Source organism: Molossus molossus, unplaced genomic scaffold (genome assembly GCF_014108415.1).
Source record: "Molossus molossus isolate mMolMol1 unplaced genomic scaffold, mMolMol1.p scaffold_m16_p_1, whole genome shotgun sequence".
NCBI classification, from domain to species: domain Eukaryota; kingdom Metazoa; phylum Chordata; class Mammalia; order Chiroptera; family Molossidae; genus Molossus; species Molossus molossus.
Window position 1 is genome coordinate 214825638 of NW_023425344.1, and position 19493 is coordinate 214845130.

A 19493-nucleotide genomic window follows, 5' to 3' on the forward strand; every position below is an offset into this window, starting at 1 on the left:
TCACGTCACCAGGGCGATGACGCTCTTGCGTAAGGGTGCGGCCCGCGTGAAAGTGTAGGGCTGGCTCTGCGGCCCTCTCGCCGTTGTACGGTGTCTGGGCCCAAGGCAAGGCCAGACCGCGAACGACTGTCCCGGCCCCTGGCCAAGGGAGCATTGGCCCAGGTCAGGAGCACACGAAGCGCGCTTACTCTCCCCGTTCCGCCTCGCTGCTCGGCCGGAAGGGGGCCACCCAGTGCGAACGCAGGCCTGGGGGCGTGGCGAGCTGGGCGCCGGCCCACCCCCGAGCGCGCGCTCAGTACGGCGCCGGGTGGTGCCCGCCGGAGTTGACAATAACCATGGAAACGCGAAGCAGGCCACGACGCGACAGGAGTGAGCTGGCTGCCCCGCCGCCGCCACTGCTCCTCTATCTCCCTGTCCGGGACGCAAGCATTCTCCCGGTGGGAGCGCCCAACCTGTTCACCTGCAAAAATGCAGTTCCCGGGATGCCTTTGCATCGCCTCTTCCCTCGGGTGACTCGAGGTATGTTCCATCCCCATCACCCGCCAGGGGACTTCTTTGTCGCCTTAATTTCCCAGACAGAGCAGAGCCACGTTGTTCTTGCAGTTTTAATTGCGGCAGATTTCTCGTTCTTCGTTATAAAATCTTCAAGTGCAACGTAAGATGAGCTCAGTCGCTAGAGGTACCAATCCGGTATGATTTTAACTTTCTTTTAAAAGATTATTTTAGTCTATTGACTTTATAATTTTGTTTCTGAGAGTCCCTTGTGAAATGGAAAATGGCCTTTTAAGTCTTGATTTAGGAAAGGCTTTGTTACCCCAATAAAGTTTACAAATTAAGCCCCTTAGATGTTACTGGACTTTTTCTCTCCTTATCGCCAACTAAACCACTTTTACCCCAAATTGCTCAACTTCTGGCCTGCTGACCATGAATAACTCTTTACCCACTGATCTGCCCCCTTTCTCCATAGCTCTCTGTCAAGGACCAGCGTTTACTTCTGTGAAGTCTACTCCATCAGAAGTTATTTATCAGGCCTCTAGATTAATTACCTGCTCTATTATTATTTCTTTCTTGTATTTAGCTGTATAATATTAGGTGTTTTGTTTGTTTGTTTGTTTGTTTGTTTGTTTTGGGTTAACGCATCCCTGCAATTAGGGCAAAGACCATCCTTTATATTATTGGGGATTCTCTGTCACTCATGATAAGTCTCCACACCTTCATCATTCCAAGTTCAGATATTGCCATTTCAGTAATGTACATGTTTGGGGGCTTGTACATTACTCTTACATTTTCTATTTAAAGAGCTACCTACTAGTTATTAACTGCCATCAAAAATACTAAGTTGGGACCTTTTCTTTTGCAAGAATATTATTGAGATATAATTCACATTCCATGTAATACACCCATTAAACTGTACACTTTAGTGTTTTTTAGTATAGTCATATAATTGTGCAACCTCTAGTACTGTACAATTTTAGAACATTTGTATCACCTCAAAAAGAAGCCCTGTACCTTTTAGCAATCATTTCCCACTACTCACCCATTCTCATTCTCACTGACCTTACCAGGGTAGGCAAATACTAGTCTACTTTCTGCCTTTATAGGTTTGTTTATTCTGGACATTTTATAAAAATGGAATCATACAATATGTGGCCTTTTGTGATTGGTTTCTTCCACTTAGCATTCTGTTTTCAAGGTTCACCCAAGATATAACATGTGTCAGTACTTCATTCTTGTTTATTCCCTAATGATCTTCCATTGTATGTATGTATACCACTTTTTATTTCATCCATTGGTGGACATTTGGATTGTTTCCATTTTGGGGCTATTAATATTCCTGCTGTGAAAGTTCATGTATAAATTTTTGTGTGGATTTGTTTTCATTTTCTTGGGTAAATATCTAGAAATGAAATTTTTAGGGCATGTGATCACTTTATGTTTGACCTTTGAGGAACTATTTTTCAAAGCAGCTACACTGTTTTGCATTACCACTTGAGGGTTCTAATTTTTCCACACCTCACCAATACTTGTTAGTCGAGTAGATTATAATTGTATAATGTTGTTGAACATTGTCTCATGTGCTTGCTGGCCATTTTCCAAATTAGTAAAGGTAGTGATGCTTGGAAAATTAGAACTTTAGTATATTTCCTTTCCATATTTTTTTGTTGTTAATCCTCACCCAAGGATATTTTTTTTCATTGATTTTGAGAGAGAGTGGAAAGGAGGGAAGGAGAGAGTAAAGAGAGTTAGAAAGACAGACAGAGATAGACACATTCATGTGAGAGAGAGACATTGGTTGCATCCAACACACGCCTGGTCAGGGCCAGGGATCAAACCTGCAACCTAGGCACGTGCCCTTGACTGGGAATCGAACCTGTGACCCTTCGGTACATAGGCTGACACACTAACCACCGAACCACATGGGCCAGGGCTCCTTTCAAACTTTTTTCTTAGAGAGAACATTCATTGATCTTTACAAAGCATTATTAAAAGACAGGTAACAGCATTTGAACATATATTGAATCTGACAAATTAAGTTACATAAAGAATATCCGTTGAGGGGGAAACAGGATAAAAGCATCACATGCAGATGCTCCTGGCAAAGGGGGAACCAGATCTGCACGTGAGATCCCTAGTGTGTACATAAAAGATCCTAGAAAAAATGCAATTGACTTACTTGAGTGAAGTGCTTTTCCTTTTAGAGCGAGAAAAAGGTGGCAAAGAGGGGCAGGATTTCAAAGGCATGTGCAGAATGGCTTCTCCATTTCAAAATGATTATAAAAATATTTAGATCATGGCACTGGGGTACCTTTGAGGAAAAGAACACCCTAACCAGATTAGGCTTATTGCATAATTCTTTAGTGATATGTACAGTTTTCAAGTAATGAGGCAGACTTGAAGAATAACTGTATTTTAATAGTGGCTATCTATTTTTCTTCTCACCCTCTGGGGCTTGATCTGTCTCAGCATCATGGGAACACTTTTCAACGTAGTTTCTGGGGAACCACCCTCTTATTCTTGAAACACCTTTTATAAAGGAATCATAAAGAATTTCGTCTCCATACAACCAGTATCGTAACCCTCTTGTGGCTAAAACAAATTCCCCTTTCTGTAGCCTTATTCAAGGCTCTTCAGTACAGGGGCTCGTGAAGAATGTTTTGATTCCTTTATTCAAAGGATAGCAGGCACCATTGTAATCTTCTATTACTTTATACTGAACACTTCTTACTCTTTTATCTGCTTTTTTTTTCAACTGTTCTATTGTTAAGGTGTACAAGTGACAGCCTTTTTCTACTGGCCACTCCAGTCCCTCCTCTTCTGGGACCCCTGACCAGGTAAATTACTTGTTTAAAGTTCTTCCATCAACTTCCCATGCTACAGGAAAAACAAAGACTTCATCTAGTTGACAATACTGAATTCGATCTTTAGCCTTCTCTTCAATCCATGATTCAATAGAAGTTTAGTTTCTGAGAATTATTTTCATCTGGATAAAAAACAGCATCCCAATGGCTATGGTTGTTCCCAAAGTTAATCCCAAGGCAAACAAGGTAGCAGTGAACGCAGCTAATCCAAATGGAGTAATTGGAAGAGGATCTCTCCAGGCTACACTCAGATGAACCTTTACCATGTTCCACCCAAAGGAGAGCCAGTTATAAAGTTGTGTATACATCGTCATAACAAAAATGAAGGCAACATGAATACAACCCAATGGTACTAATAGGAGAAACAGTATGAACAAAGCAAGATTTTGGTAACCACAACAGTTGTTGATCCAGGGGCAGTGATGGTCTGTGTTCAGCATACACCTGTTACACTTTTGGTAGTTATGTGACCACGGTGCCTTGTATGCTTGATAGACTTGACAATACTGGAGGAATGTGCTATCCTGAGAATTTTCCAGTTTCCACCCCAGAGGGACAAAGCCAGGACCAACAAACGTGGCAATGAATTAATTATAAAGAATTATGACAGTCCAATTTATCAACATGATGAAATTCATGCTTCTTCCTGTTGTATGTAAGGGCCAATACCACAACACAGAGTCAATCATGGCCATCGTAGCAAATATTGCTATAACACGAAGGGCTATAATGGAACCCCAATGACACTGTCTCTTTAATTCTTGGAGATTTTCAAATTGTGCAGGAATTTTAAAACATAAGCAGGAATTATGTTTTCATGACAAGTTTCATTTTGTTTAATAATTTTAGGTTATTTATAAACTAACTTTGTTTCTTGTGTATTCCCTTGATAGTGACAATTAAAATAATTTCAGAGTTGCTTTTACCATTAACAATTAAGAGGAAAATGATCTCTACCCTACTGGATTGTAAATTCCCTTGTGTCAGAGCCTTATTACCATCACCTGTCACATTATAAGTACTGAAAAATTATTCAGAAGTTTAAATTTATGGAAAGTACTAATTTATTATTTAACTATTTCTCTATGAAAGGAGAATATTTAGTCTATCTTAACAATGATCAAAATGTAATCTTTCCTCACCAGCATCTTCTAACTACTTTAACATTAAATTAACATGGGACAGGGAAGGATTCTAACATCTCAGAGTTAATATCCTTCATATATAAAGAGTTTTTTCAAATTAATAAGAATAGTGAATACTTCAATAGAAATAAAGGGCAAAGAAGCAATTTACCCAAACAAATAAATGACATTTATCTACACATGCAAACATATCCATATATGTAATAGATCACATTCATGAAATAATAATAAGATTCTATAAAAAGGAATAGCCAGAGATTAAAGAATTGCTCTTAGAAATTAAAAATATGAAAGCAAAAACTTAATAAAATTTGACAAATATAGTAGAAGATAGTAAATTTCCTGAAAGTACAACAAAAATATAGTTGATGCAGGCACAGTGCAGAAGTACTCAGTAAATATGTATGGATTCAGTATAACCTCATACCTGTTAGGATAGCTGATATATATATGTATATATACACACACACACACACATATACATATATATACATACATGTGTGTGTCAGAACTTATATATATATATATATTCTGACAAGGATGTGGAGAATTGGAGCTCTTGTATACTGGGAATGCAAAATGGTGCATCTGTTATGAAAAACAGTATGGAGAGTCCTCGGTGGACTACCATATGATCCAGCAATTCCACTTCTGATATTTATCCAAATACCCAGATCTCGAGATATTTGAACCATTACATTCATCGCAACATTATTTTTAGGAATTAGAAAGTAAAAGCAAACCCAATATCCATCAACAGATAAATGGGTAAAGAAATGTGGTATATATGTACAATGGAATGTTATTCAGCCCTAAAAAATACAGAAACCCTGCCATATGGGACAACATGGATGAGTCTTGAAGACATAATGATAAGTGAAATAAGCCAATCACAGTAGGACAAATAGTGCATGATAAAATCATCAAACTTCTAGAAACAGAAGTATGATGTTTGTCAGGGACTTGGGAGAGGAAGAAATGGAGAGTTGCTATTTAATAAATAAAAAGTTTTAGTTATACAAGATGAGTAAATTCTAGAGATCTACTGTACAACATGTTGCTAATTAACAGTACTCTATTATACACTCTATTGTACACTGAAATGGATTGATGCACTCATGTTACGTGTTCTCAATCATTAAAAAAAAAAATCCGAATCTAATAGAACAGAAACAAATGTGTGGATTCAGTGAATTAAATCAATCAATAAAAATAAAGGAGAGATTTTTGTTGTTGTTGTTCCCCCAGGAGGAACCGAACCTGGGACTCTCTGGTCTGCAGGCTGACGCTCCAACCGCTGAGCCAAACCGGCCACAGCAAGGATAGATTTTTTTTTTCTTTTTATCCTCACCCAAGGACTTTTTTTCATTTTTCCATTTTTTGTTTAGATAGAGTGGGAGGGAGAGAGAGGGAGAGAGAGAGAACATTGACGTGAAAGGGGCACATCAAGTGGCTGGGGAAAAACTGCAACCAAGGTACATGCCCTTAGCGGGAACTGAACCCGGGTCTCTCTGGACCGCAAGCCGACGCTCTAACCGCTGAGCCAAACCAGCCAGGGCATGGATAGATTTTTAAAAGGTAATTTTTGCTAAACAAAAATCAGACAGTTGCTAAAAATTCTATTCTTATAATTCTACTTGCCAAATTTAGAGAACTATAAATTTAGTATAATCCCAGAAAAATACCACTTTAAATTCCTTGCTTTGTTTTAAGGTACTTTCAGGTTGGCATGTTGTGTGACTGCTGAGTTAAAGTTTTGGTAACTAAGAATTCCCATTCTAGTACATTACCGTATTGATCAGTTTCCTGTCCTTCTGGATAATGCATAAGGAACATGATACAAATTCCAAATAAAGCAACATTTCTGTGGCTGTTTTGTTTTCCCACTTTTAGAGAAGAATACAAAGAAAGCATATGGCCTAAATCAGTGTTATAATGCCATCTTTATGCCTCGAGTCATTTATCATTTAACATGTTAAAAGTAACAGCTGCGTAAATGCATCAATCTGTCCAAGAATTAACAGTCTTTCAAAGGGAGTGCCAAATTCTCATTCAGGGATTAAGTTTTAATTATTCTGATTTTATTTCTATATAGCAATCCAGATTCGGATTTAGAAGCTTGTTCTATGTAAATGTAACTGTTGCTTCCTAAAAAGAAAATATTTTTAAAATACTCCAAGATATATAATTAAATTAAAAGTCAAACAGCACCAGATTATTATAATTTTTGCCTTACTTTACAGTATCTGTTATCTAATCCTCTTTTATTCTTAAGAGATTAGGGGAAAAAATACCCATATTTTAGTCTTTCAGAAACCTGATATACTCACTACCTGTCAAATTGCCCTCAAAATTTTTTTCTTTGTGTGCCTTTTTCATGACATTCCTCCTTTACTGGTGTATTTCTTTAATTGTCCTTGGCTTAGTTAAATCTTTAGGGTCTTAATTAAAGACCCAGCCAATATTTCTCAAAGTAGTTTCCATAAAACACTGTACACATGATTTGTTATTAGATATCATGGGAAAAAAGGGTTCCATGGTCAAATAAATTGGGAAAACTAAAGTGATACATGTTAAGCAGGTTTGCCATGGTGTTTTTTTTAACTTCAAAGATGTTTCAGAATCTTAGTTTGCTGATATTCTTTGTGACTCTTCAAGATGACAGTCTAGTGTATAATTTCTCAAACTTCTTTAATTACAGACCCCTTTTCAAGAAACATTCTGTAGGGCAAATAATCCTGTTCCCTTCAGCCTTTCTTTTATGTTTCTTTAGTTAGTCAGTTAGTTATCCTTTTATTCTTTTTTTCTCTCAGCCTTTCTTTTTATAGCCCATTAAAATAACAGATTACCACCCTGGCTGGTGTGGCTCGGTGGTTCAGCACAGTCCCATGCCCCACAGAGGTTTCAGGTTCAATTCCCCGTCAGGGCACATGCCCAGGGTTGCAGGCTAGATCCCCAGTAGGAGGTGTGCAGGAGGCACCCCATCGATGTTTCTTTCTCTGTCTCTCCCTTTCTCTTTCTCTCTCTCTCAAAAAAAAAAAAAATCAATAAAAAATATTTTTAAAAATAACAAATCACCATCCCAGTGTCCTCCCCCGTGCTTCTAAGGCTTCTTGAGGGAATTTATATTCTCTTCATACTTCTTTGTCTGCTCTCGCTCCATTATTGATTGTTCTTGCCGTTCTACCTCTGCTTTTCTCTCCTAGTCTGAACTAGCTCTTCCATTCTCTTCCATTCTTACAATGAAGAAAATTAAAGTGTAGCATAGGACAGGGAATAAATTAATATTGGATTTTTGACATGTTAAAATTGTTCAGCAATTTCCTTTTCCAATGGAGAAACTCAGCCATGTTTCTCCCTCAGGCCCATCCTGCTCCTATATTGCTTTGGGATATGCTGCTTTAGCAAAATCTTCTCTGACCCAATGATACTATTAATAGATACTATTTTTTATTCCATAATAAAAATAAATGAAGATACTTTACAAATAAGTAAAAACTGGGAATAAAGAATGTATAGGTTGCCCTGGCCAGTTTGGCTCAGCAGTTAGAGCCTTGGCCCACGGACCAGAGAGTCCTGGGTTTGGTTCCCACTAAGGGCACATACCTTGGTTGCAGTTTGTCCCTGGCGTTGGGGCTGTGTGGGTGGCAACCAGTTTATGTGTCTCTCTCACATTGATGTTTCTCTCCCACTCTTCCCCCTCACTCCCTCCCACTCTGTCTAAAGATAAGTGCAAAAATGTCCTTGGGTGAGGACAAAAAAAAAAAAAAGAAGGTATAGGTTTACTGTGCAGCAGGATATGCTGGAAATAGTTTTCAAAAACAGTAAAAACTTCCAATTTCCCTTCTAAACAGCAATATTTAATTATTTTCGACTTTTATCATCTGATTTAAGCTATGCCATTAATATATGACATGCCTTTCCATGCCAGGGTATTTTATTAAATATTATGGAGAGACCTGGCTGGTTTGGCTCAGCGGTTGGAGCGTCGGTCTGCGGTCCTGAGAGACCCGGGTTCGGTTCCCGCTAAGGGCATGTACCTCGGTTGCAGTTTGTCCCTGGCCCTGGTTGGTCGTGCGGGTGGCAGCCACTCGATGTGTCCCTTTCACATCGATGTTTCTCTCTCTCTCTCTGTTTCTCTCTCTCCCTCCCACTCTACCTGAACAAAAAATGGAAAAATGACCTCGGGGGAGGATAAAAAATAAATAAATAAATATTATGGAGAAACAGAAGTATCTCAAGATTTATCCCCTCACAAATAACTTACTAGTAGAGGAAAGAAAGACATGAAAAGATAATATGTGGAGAGGTGAACAATACAAGAAATGCTTTATGTTGATAACATATCACAAAATGAGTAGTTTGAACAAGCAATGCTTTTGATACACAGAGAGAAAAGAAGTATGGTTTGGCCCAAGTGTTCTGCAAAATTTACAGAAAGTAGTAGATTGAATCTTGAAAGTTGACTAAGATTACTAATTAGGGAAGAGAGTAGAGGATATCGTAGACAAAGGAGGGGATTTGAGCAGGGGCACCCAGAATGAAAAGTATAGTATGTGTTTGTAGAGCATGGGGTTGAGAGTTCTAGAGGAGCCCTGGCCGGTTTGGCTCAGCGGTTAGAGCGTCGGCCTGCGGTCCAGAGAGAGTTCTAGAGGATATTTGATCATCTGAAGAGATGTGAAAAAGTCATGTGTAAAATACACCCACAAACACAGCATAGTATGTATGCCTTCTGAGACTATTTACTCCTGTACAAATTATACAACCATATATGCATACAAGTATATATATTCTTGTTTTTATTTTTATTTTTTATAATCCTCACCCGAGGATATTTTTCCATTTTTCTTTAGATAGAGTGGGAGGGAGTGAGAGAGAGAGAGAAACATTGACACAAGAGGGACACATCGACTGCTTGCTTCCCTCACAACCCCCACCAGGGCCGGGGACAAACCGCAACTGAGGCACATGCCCTTGACCAGAACTGAACCTGCGACTCATTGGTCCACAGGCCAATGCTCTAATAGCTGAGCCAAATCAGCCAGGGCTATACTCTTGTTTTTAACATACAAATGGGTCTTTGTGTGTTTGTTTTACTTTGCAGTATAATCTTGGGAATCTTGCCATGTTTCCACATTAACTGTAGATCTTCAGAATATTTCACTGTTTGGAATATAAATCACAGAGTATTCTATCAAAAGTTAAATGAATGTGAGAAGTTACGTGTTGTGGTGCGAGAGAACTGAGAGACCAGAGCCAAATAGAGAGCAGAGCCGGCCAGCGACTGATCCCCAGTGCTCGGACATCAGCCCTGACTTTCAGCTGATTTTTTACTTTATAGGGGGTTTGTTACAAACTTCTGCATCTTGCATTTCTTGTTGGCCTTGGGGAAGAGCAAGCAAGCAAGTACAGAAGCAGAGGCAGTTAGCGATAAGTGGGAGGGAACGGAGGTGGGAGGGAGCTGAGGCGAAAGGTAACTGGGTCAGCACACATCTATCCTGCTATTCATTCTATTCATTCTATTCTCTAAGTTCTAAAAACTAACAAATTCCCTTAGAGGACAAATTCATTTAGAGGAGTATCAGGCCAGCTGGTACACAGGTTGCCTCTGAAAGCTTCATAGTTGGCCTTTTGTTTATTTCATCAGGACAAAGTGATAGGAGCAGGCCAGTACACATGTGGCTAGATATTCTGGTTTATAAGTATCTTCAGTTTTTTACTTCCTTTCCCAGCAAGCCATCTCACCTTGTTCTGACTTGCCTCAGTGGAGCAAGAGAGGCTAGCTTTTCCTAACTGCCTGGGGGAATTCCAGACACATCCAGAGTGTTCAAAAAGCCCAGGTCGGCCATCCAAGTTTGTTTCCCTGTCTGATGGCATTTTTTTTTCTTTATTGATTTTAGAAAGAGAGGAAAGGAGAGGGAGAGAGAGACATCGATGAGAGAGAACATCGATTGGCCGCCTCCTGCATGCCCCCTATTGGGGATTTGGCCCACGATCTGGGCGTGTGCCTTGACTAGGAATCTAACTGGCGACCTCTTAGTGCATGGGTCGATGCTCAACCACTGAGCCACACCAGCTGGGCAGATGGCATCCTTCATAGATAATTTAAATCAGAATGTTAACCCCTGCTTACAAGAGTGTGCCTTGAATTACTTATGGCTTCTACAGAACAATCATATCAAAATACAGTACACTGAGCCTGAATTAGTACAGGAGATAAACTTATTCAAAGGGCATGGAGGCAATTTTTTCATTCCGTGAGATTGAACCATCAACCACATAAGTTCCCTGTGGTTCTTCTGTTTTGTGAGTACTTGCAGGACTGTCATGTGAATAAAAGCTATGACTTGCCCTGTACAGAACTAAAACCAATGGTTTGAAGATATCAGACAATAAGTATTTATAGTTTAAAGAACTTCCTGCCCTGGCCAGTTTGGCTTAGCATGGACCAGAGTCCTGGGTTCGGTTCCCACTAAGGGTAGGTACCCCGGTTGAGGTTTGTCCCCAGCCCCAGTTGGGGTCATGTGGGTGGCAGCCAGTCGATGTGTCTCTCTCACATTGATGTTTCTCTCTCCTGTCCTCCCTCTTTCCCTCCCGCTCTATCTGAAGATAAATGTAAGAATGTTCTTGGGTTAGGATAAAAACAAAAAAACTTCCTAACAGTATAAGAAGAAGGGTTGTAAAGCAGTTATTCTTAGTGGTGACTCAAAAACCTTTTGTGATGCCCAAAAGCTCTCTGCAGGGCTGATTTTCATTGGATAGAACTGACTTGTAGAAAACTAATGGGAAGAAAGGCTATTTTAAGACAACTTTAAATTTTTTTATGATTTTTAAAACACGTAACAAATTTTATCATCTTAACCATTTTTCAGTGTATAGTGCAGTGATACTAAGTATATTATCACAAGTATATTATCACATTGTTTTCCAGCCATCACCACCATCCTTCCCCATGACTCTCTTCATCCTGTAAAATTTCATACCCATTAAACAGTAACTCCTCATTCTCCTATCCCCCAGCCCATCACAACTATCATTCCACTTTCAATCTATGATTTTGATTATTCTAAGTACCTCATATAAGTAGAATCATACATTATTTGTAATGTGTCTGGTTTACTTCATTTAGCATAATGTCTTCAGGGTTCATCCATGTTGTAGCATATTGCAGGATTTCCTAAGTGGAATTACTAGGTTTTATGGTAATTTGATTTTTTATTTTTTGAAGAACCACCATACTATTTTTTGTTGTTGTTAATTCTTTTTTTATTAATTAATTAATATTTATTACAGATGTTTCTCCTTTTTCCCCCATTGATACCTTCCTCCAGATTCCCTGATCCCCCTCCCCCCCCAGCATTGTTGTCTATGTCCATTGGCCATGCACATATGCATATAAGTTCTTTGGTTTAGCTCTTTCCTACCCCCACCCACCTTCTCTGAGGTTTGTCAGTCTGAAGAAGTTGTACCATTTCACATTCCCAACAATAGTGCACAAGGGTTCCAGTTTTTCCAGATCTTTGTCAATACTTGTCTTTTGGGGTTTTTTATAGTAGCCATCCTAATGAGTGTGAGGTAGTATCTCATAGTTTTGATGTGCATTTCCCTAATGACTAGTGATGTTGAGCATCTTTTCATTTGTTTATTGGAATGTGTTGTCTTCTTTGGAGAAATGCCTATTCAAGTCCTTTGCCAATTTCTGAAGGGTTGTATTTTTTGTTCTTGTTGAATTTTTGGAGTTCTCTCTATATTCTGCATATTAATCCCTTATCAGGTATATGATTTGCAAATATTTTCTCCCATTCTGTGGGTTGCCTTTTTACTCAGTTAATAATATCTTTTGATGCACATACTTTTTAAATTTTTATTCAGTCTAATTTGTCTTTTTGTTGTTGTTATTGTACTTTTGTTGTCATATCCAAGAAGTCATTGCCAAATCCAATGTCAGAAGCTTTTCTCCTGTGTATTCTTCTAAGAGTTTTATTGTTTTAGGTCTTACATTTAGACTGATCCACTGTGAGGTAGTTTTGTATGTGGTGTTAGGTAAGGGTCTGAGTTCATTCTTTTACATGTGGATACCCTATTTTCTCAGCACCGTTTGTTGCAAAAGACTGTCCTTTCCTCACTGAATGGTCTTGCACCTTTGTCAAATATTTGACCGTATATGTAAGAGTTTATTTCTGGGCTCTCTATTCTGTTCCACTGGTCTATATGTCTATCTTTGTAAAGATGGCTTTAAACATAATTTTTCTTTTCTAGCACAACATATGATCCTTGAGGTAATACTTTGCTAGCTAACCTTGTGTCAGGCAACTTTTTCTGAATAAGCTACTGAGTTTATCCTAGAAAAAGGAAAGGTTGAAAATAAGAGAATTCATGTTATTTGATACATAGATTGTGTAGCCCTTAAATTAAAATAATCTAGACCAGTGATTTTTCAACCTTTTTCATTGCATGGCACACATAAACTACTTACTAAAAATCTGTAACACACTAAAAAAATATTTATTTGCCAATCTGACAAAAAAAATAGGTATAATTTTGATTGATTTACAAAAAATAATAATAATAGTAATTACCTACTCTTTTTGCTCTATAGTGACTTTTTAAAAAATCAGGTGCCTATACTTGTATATGAGGATTTCTGGTACCAAGAATTAACCAATCAGACACAACCTCATTATGTGATGTGACCAATGATTTACAGCTCTAATATATGACCTATATATTTATGGTTCAGGAGAGGGCATTCATATTAGATGGCTATTGTATTGGCTGTTGTCATTTGTTTTTTATTTGATAGTCTAAGGGAAAGAGGTCAATGCCCTTGACTAAATAGTGTTAAAAATTCTTGCAGCACACCAGTTGAAAATCGCTGATCTAGACTAAAGCATGTATAGGTCTTGTTATTATTTCAAAGGCTTACTAGTGCTGGTAGGTTGGAAACTGACAACAGCGAGACTAAAATTTGAATCATGAAGTGGTTTACCTGTGGTAAGGTAGCTAATAATAAGCATTACTCGGACACCTTACGTCTTTTGATTTGAACAATGAAATCATTGTTCTTCCTACTACATGTTGAGCTGCCAATGGCTTTTTGTCAGAATGCCGCTGTTTTAGCAGGACTTAACTTCAGAAAATCCTAAATATACTATAACTGTTAAGTGATGTGACTAACAGCATTTCTGTTTTCCACTTCTATGTCCATTTTAATTCAAGGCAATTATAGATAATATCCTTATTTTATAGAGCAGAGATTGGTAAGCCATAACCCACAGGCTACATCTGACCCACAGCCTCTTTTAGTAAATACTGTAAAGTTTTATTGGAATATAGCCACTCATATCCATTTATGTATGTATTATCTATGGTTTTTCTGCTACAACAGCAGGGTTCAATCATTACAACAGAGACCATATGGTCCACAAAACCTAAAATGTTCACTCTTTGGCCCTTTACAGAAAAAAATTGCTGACCTTTATAATAGAGGAAACAGTTAACAATCAAACAACAAAAGCTCTTAGGGAAGTGATCAGTTAAACCAGATTTGAGTTGAGAGTACTGGCTTTTTGAACTTTCCTTTGGTCTCAAATCTAAAAATGTGAGTTAATGTAAGACTTAATTCTAGATAATGAAGTTCTAGATAAATTAATAATGTGTTGTTTTTCAAATAGAAAACAACTTAACAACTATTTGTTTAGTGCCAAGTAGGTGTCAGGCAATGGGGAGGAAGTAGAGAAATGAAGTTGTAAATCCTGCCCTTGAAGGAATTGAGGAGATGAAATAGAAATATGGGGTTTCTCCCACATGTTATAAGTATGACATTTTCAAATAGTGACTTTTTTTTTTTTTTAGAGTCGGCTATGTTACAGAAAAGGATGTGACTTTCAGGATACTCCTGAATGAGAAGGATGAGTCCTGATGTGCCTCTGCTGAATGATTACAAAAAGGACTTCTTTCTGAAGCGCTTTCCGCAGACTGTTCTTGGAGGCCCTCGACTCAAATTAGGCTATTGTGCCCCTCCTTACGTATATATTCATCAAATTATCCTTTTTCTGATGCCGTGGGTTTTGGGTGGAATAGGAACACTTTTGTACCAATTAGGCATCCTAGAAGACTATTACACGGCAGCACTCTCAGGTGGACTAATGCTTTTCACTGCATTGGTCATCCAGTTCACAGGTTTATATGCCAGAAACAAGTCGGCAACGGTAGAAAGAATGCTAAGCACAGATATCTTAGCAGAAGAGGATGAGCATGAATTTACAAGTTGTACTGGTGCTGAGACTATCAAATTTCTAATTCCTGGCAAGAAATATATAGCCAATATGGTTTTTCATTCTGTTCTTGCTGGGATAACGTGTGGTCTTGGAACATGGTATCTGCTCCCGAACAGGATGACCTTGCTATATGGCAGTGCAGGAGGCACTGGTCTACTGTTTTTCTTTGGATGGATAACATTATGTACAGGAGAATATTCACTGATTGTAAACACAGCTATAGAGACTGCGACTTTCCAAACCCAGGATACTTATGAAATCATTCCTCTTATGAGACCTCTTTATATTTTTTTCTTTGTTTCTATAGATCTTTTATACAGGTAATAAACTATTGAATACTTTATAACTTACTTTGCTTCTCTTAAAGCATACATAATAGGAGCACTCTCCTTAGTATTAAAAATGTATCTATGAATTGGAAGTCATCAAGACAAACCATTGGGTGATAGTTTGTTTTGATGAGTAATCTCTTAGGACTAATCTCTGTTAAACATATGTACTAAAGGGGTATGTAAATCTTATTAAAGAGTAAAAAGAAAGCTCTTTATAAGATAAATAAGCAAAACTTCAATCCTGTGTTTTACTTTAAGTAAGGAGCTCTGAATCTATGATAGCTGGCTGAAACCTGTGAAAAGAGATAGAACTTCACTGTGAGGAGAAAATGAATTTAAAATTTATATACATAAATATTATGTACAGCCCTGGCCGGTTTGGCTCAGCGGTTAGAGCGTCGACCTGCGGTCCGGAGAGACCCGGGTTCGGTTCCCGCTAAGGGCATGTACTTCGGTTGCAGTTTGTCCCCGGCCCTGGTTGGTCGTGCGGGTGGCAGCCACTCGATGTGTTCCTTTCACATCGATGTTTCTGTCTCTCCCTTCCTCTCTCTCCCTCCCACTCTATCTGTACAAAAAATCGAAAAATAGGGTGAGGATAAAAAAAAAAAAAAAAAAAAAAAAAAAAAAAATATTATGTACAGATTGAGTGAATTTATGATGACTAGATAACATCTAATTTTGTTACAGTACCTATGTAGACGAAATACTGATTTTTTTAAAATCAGTTGGCTACAGAAGAAAAATAGAAAAAAAATGTTTGTTTACCAAAATTGTTTACAAAATTGTTTGATAACCCCTTTTGCTTGCCTTTTCTAAACTCCTTTTGCTTGCCTTTTATAAATCTGACTTTTCTTTCTGTTTTTCTATAGATTGCAAATTTCTCTTTTACAGGTTAGTGGCCAGGTAGAAATGGACTAAATGTTTGTGTTCCTCCAAATTTATATGTTTAAAGTCTTAACGCCCCATGTGATGGTATTTGGAAATGAGGTCTTTGGGGGGTAATTAGGATAATGAGGGTGGGGCCCTGGCCTACTGGGATTAGTGCCCTTTATAGGAAGAAATGCCAGCAAGTTTGATCTCTCCCAACACATGAGGATGCAATGAGATGTTGGCTGTCTGCAAGCCAGGAGAGTTCTCAGCAGAACCTAACCATAATGCCACTCTAATCTCAGACTTCAACCTCCAGAATTGTGAGAAATAAATTTCTGTTGTTTAAGCCATCCAGACTGCAGAATTTTGTTATGGCAACCCAAGCTGACTAAGACATATTTTCATAACAAGAGGTGAAGGTGCTCCTGTAACCAATAACCTAAAAGTGTAGAAGGGGCTTTAGAACAAGGTAGTGGGTGAAGGCTGATGAGTTTTGAGGTGTATGCTAAAAATAACATTAAAGGCTATTCTGGTGAGGTCTCAGACAGACATGAGAACATGTTATTAGAAACTGGTAAAGTGGCAAAGAACTTGGGTGAACCATTTTTTAATGTTTTGTGGAGGGTTGAACTTGAGGGTGATGACATTGAATATGTATCTGAGGTGATTTCTAAGCAAAGTGTTGAAGAACAGCTTGATTCCTCCTGAGTGCTTATAGTAAAATATGAAAGGAGAGAAATGAATTGAAGAAGAAATTGCTAAGCAAAAAGGAACCAGAATATAAAGACTTGGAAAATTTTTGACCTATTCATATTGCAAAAAAATGAGACGGCATGTTCTGAAAAGAACACCAAGGGTGTAGCTTAACTGTCACTAAATAGTTTATGGGATTATATGAGATGAATGAAGGCTGACAGGATGAGCATAAAAGACCTAGGTGGCTGTGAATATGCACTATTCTTTACGAAGAGGAAAAGAAGACCCTGACAGTGATTTATACATGGTCAGGGCTGCTGCTTTGGTTTCAACAAGCTAAAAGGCCACACCTGGAAGCCTTGGGCTGGCACAACCCTACTGAACTGTGGGTATGGGACCCCCACCTAGAGCTGTTTGGGTGATGTTGCCACCATGGGGGCCTGGAGGGCAGAATATGGAACCAACGAGAATTATCCTCCAGCTTTAAGATCTAATGGAGTTTGCCTTGCTGGGTTTTAGACTTCTTTAGGACCTATTACCCCTTCCTTCTTTCTTGATTCTTACTTTTGGAATAGAAGTATTCATCCAATGCCTGTTTTACCGTTGTATTTTGGAAGCACATAACTTGTCTGGTTTCACAGGTTCAAAGCCGGAGAGGCATTTTGCTCAGGATGAACTATACCTACAGTCTCACCTCTATTTAGATAAAACTTTGCACTTTAGACTTTAGAATTGATGCTGGAATGAGTTTAGACTTTGGGAGCTGTTGGGATGGAATTAATGTATTTTGCATATAAGAACACAAATTTTGGAAGACCAGGGTAGAATGTCATAGGCTGAATATATGTGTCTCCTCAGAATTCATATGTTAAAGCCCTAGCCACCAGTGTGACAGTATTTGGGAGTAATTAGGTCATTAGGGTGGCCCTAGTCTGATGGGATTATTGCCCTTATAAGAAGAGACGCCAGAGAGCTTGATCTCTCTCTCTGCATGTGAGGATACAGTGAGAAATTGGCTGTCTGCAAGCCAGGAAGAGAGTTCTCACTAGAACCTCATCATGATGGCACTGTGATGTCATACTTCCTGCCTCCAGAACTATGAGAAATTTCTGTTGTTGAGTCACCTAGCCTATGGTGTTGTGTATGGCAGCCCAAAATAAGATGAGGCACTTAAAAACATTTAGCAAGTACAGAAACTCCCTTATTCTTAACGTGTCTGCTATTCCTTAACTCTTAATCTCTTCTCATTGTGCTACATTTATGGACCATTGGACACTATAATATACTGTAGTTCTTCATCTTATCAAATATGTAAAGGGAAAATTAATTTATGGGAAATTCATTAATAACTTTTCTCATTACCACTTTTATCTACTAACTGTAAAATATATTACAGTTAAATGCTTGATTTTGAAAAGTTAGCAGTAAAATTGAATTTAAAATGTATATACATTTTGACCCCTTTTTAAAAGATTTATGCTTATAAGATTATTGTTTTCAGAATACAGATTCTTAAGTTACTATCTCACACTGCCATTTCTGAAATCAGAAATTATATACATCTTTGCATTTTAAATGATGCCCTAGGTTCTTTCTTTTTTTTTTTTTAATTCTCACCCGAGGACATTTTTGCATTTATCTTCAGATAGAGCGGGAGGGAGAAAGAGAGGGAGAGAAACATTGATATGAGAGAGAGACATCAACTGACTGCCACCCACACGACCCCAACCAGGTCGGGGACAAACTGCAACTGAAGTACGTGCCCTTAGTGGAAACCGAACCCAGGACTCTGTGGTCTGTGGGCCGATGCTCTAACCACTGAGCAAAACTGGCCAGGGCATAGGTTCTTTCATTTTAAAAAAAAATCTCAAGTTAATTTATAATTTGGTTACCTTGCTTTTTCTGCATTACTCATTTCTAAAAAAAAAAAAAATGTTTTTACTATAGTCTATTTTGGTTTCATATATAGTTTTAAAATTTATAGTTTGAATTATGAAGATTTTTTTAACTAAAAGAAAAGGTAGCCTTGCGCTGGCCGGTTTGGCTCAGCGGTTGGAGCGTCGGCCTGCGGTACAGAGAGACCCGGGTTCGGTTCCCACTAAGGGCACGTACCTCGGTTGCAGTTTGTCCCCGGCCCTGGTTGATCGTGCAGGTGGCAGCCACTCGATATGTCCCTTCACATCGATGTTTCTCTCTCTCTCTCTTCCTCTCTCTCCCTCCCGCTCTATCTGAACAAAAAATGGAAAAATGTCCTCGGGTCAGGACCAAAAAAAAAAAGAAAAGAAAAGGTAGCCTTGTCGATGTGGCTCAGTGGTTGAGCATCGACCCATGCACCAAGAGGTTGACGGTTCAATTCCTAGTCAGGGCACATGCCCAGGTTGTGGGCCCAACCTCCCACTTCACTTTTAGAAAATATTTAGCTTCTGATTAACAAAATAATAAAGACTCAAGAAGGTCTTTATATAGTAGGTATGATACTGCAGATAAATAATGTATGAAATTTGTACAGTATTCAAATCTGAACATTTGTCTAATATATCAAATTGTCTTAATTTTATATCAGAGAATGTAAACATTGAAGAGATGAGTCCCACAGTGTAGTGATCTTTTCTCTCTTCGCATTCTTTATTCTACCCAGTATAGTTGTGTATTAATAATTTTAAATGACTCTTAGTGTTACTTTGTTCATAGACTCTCAGGAATTGTTTGAATGAGTGATGCATATTTATATCATCTTAGCCATTATAAAGAACATCTTTTCTCTGGGCAAGAGGATCATAGTGAGTGTAATAGAATTTGAAATATTTTTAT

The 19493-nt window shown here is 38.3% G+C and overlaps 1 protein-coding gene and 1 pseudogene across 2 annotated transcripts in view; one reads left to right on the forward strand and one right to left on the reverse strand.

Annotated features, from left to right (window-relative positions):
* The first annotated feature begins 352 nt into the window (after positions 1–352).
* PCNX4 (pecanex 4) overlaps positions 353–19493 on the forward strand; it is a 40573-nt gene continuing 21432 nt past the window's right edge. For both annotated transcript variants that reach the window (XM_036241939.1, XM_036241944.1), the window contains exons 1-2: positions 353–519; positions 14360–15104. In XM_036241939.1, coding sequence (XP_036097832.1) covers positions 14407–15104 — 698 coding nt within the window. In that variant the 5' untranslated portion in view covers positions 353–519; positions 14360–14406. The remainder of the gene's footprint in view (positions 520–14359; positions 15105–19493) is intronic.
* LOC118623468 lies at positions 2921–4054 on the reverse strand (annotated as a pseudogene).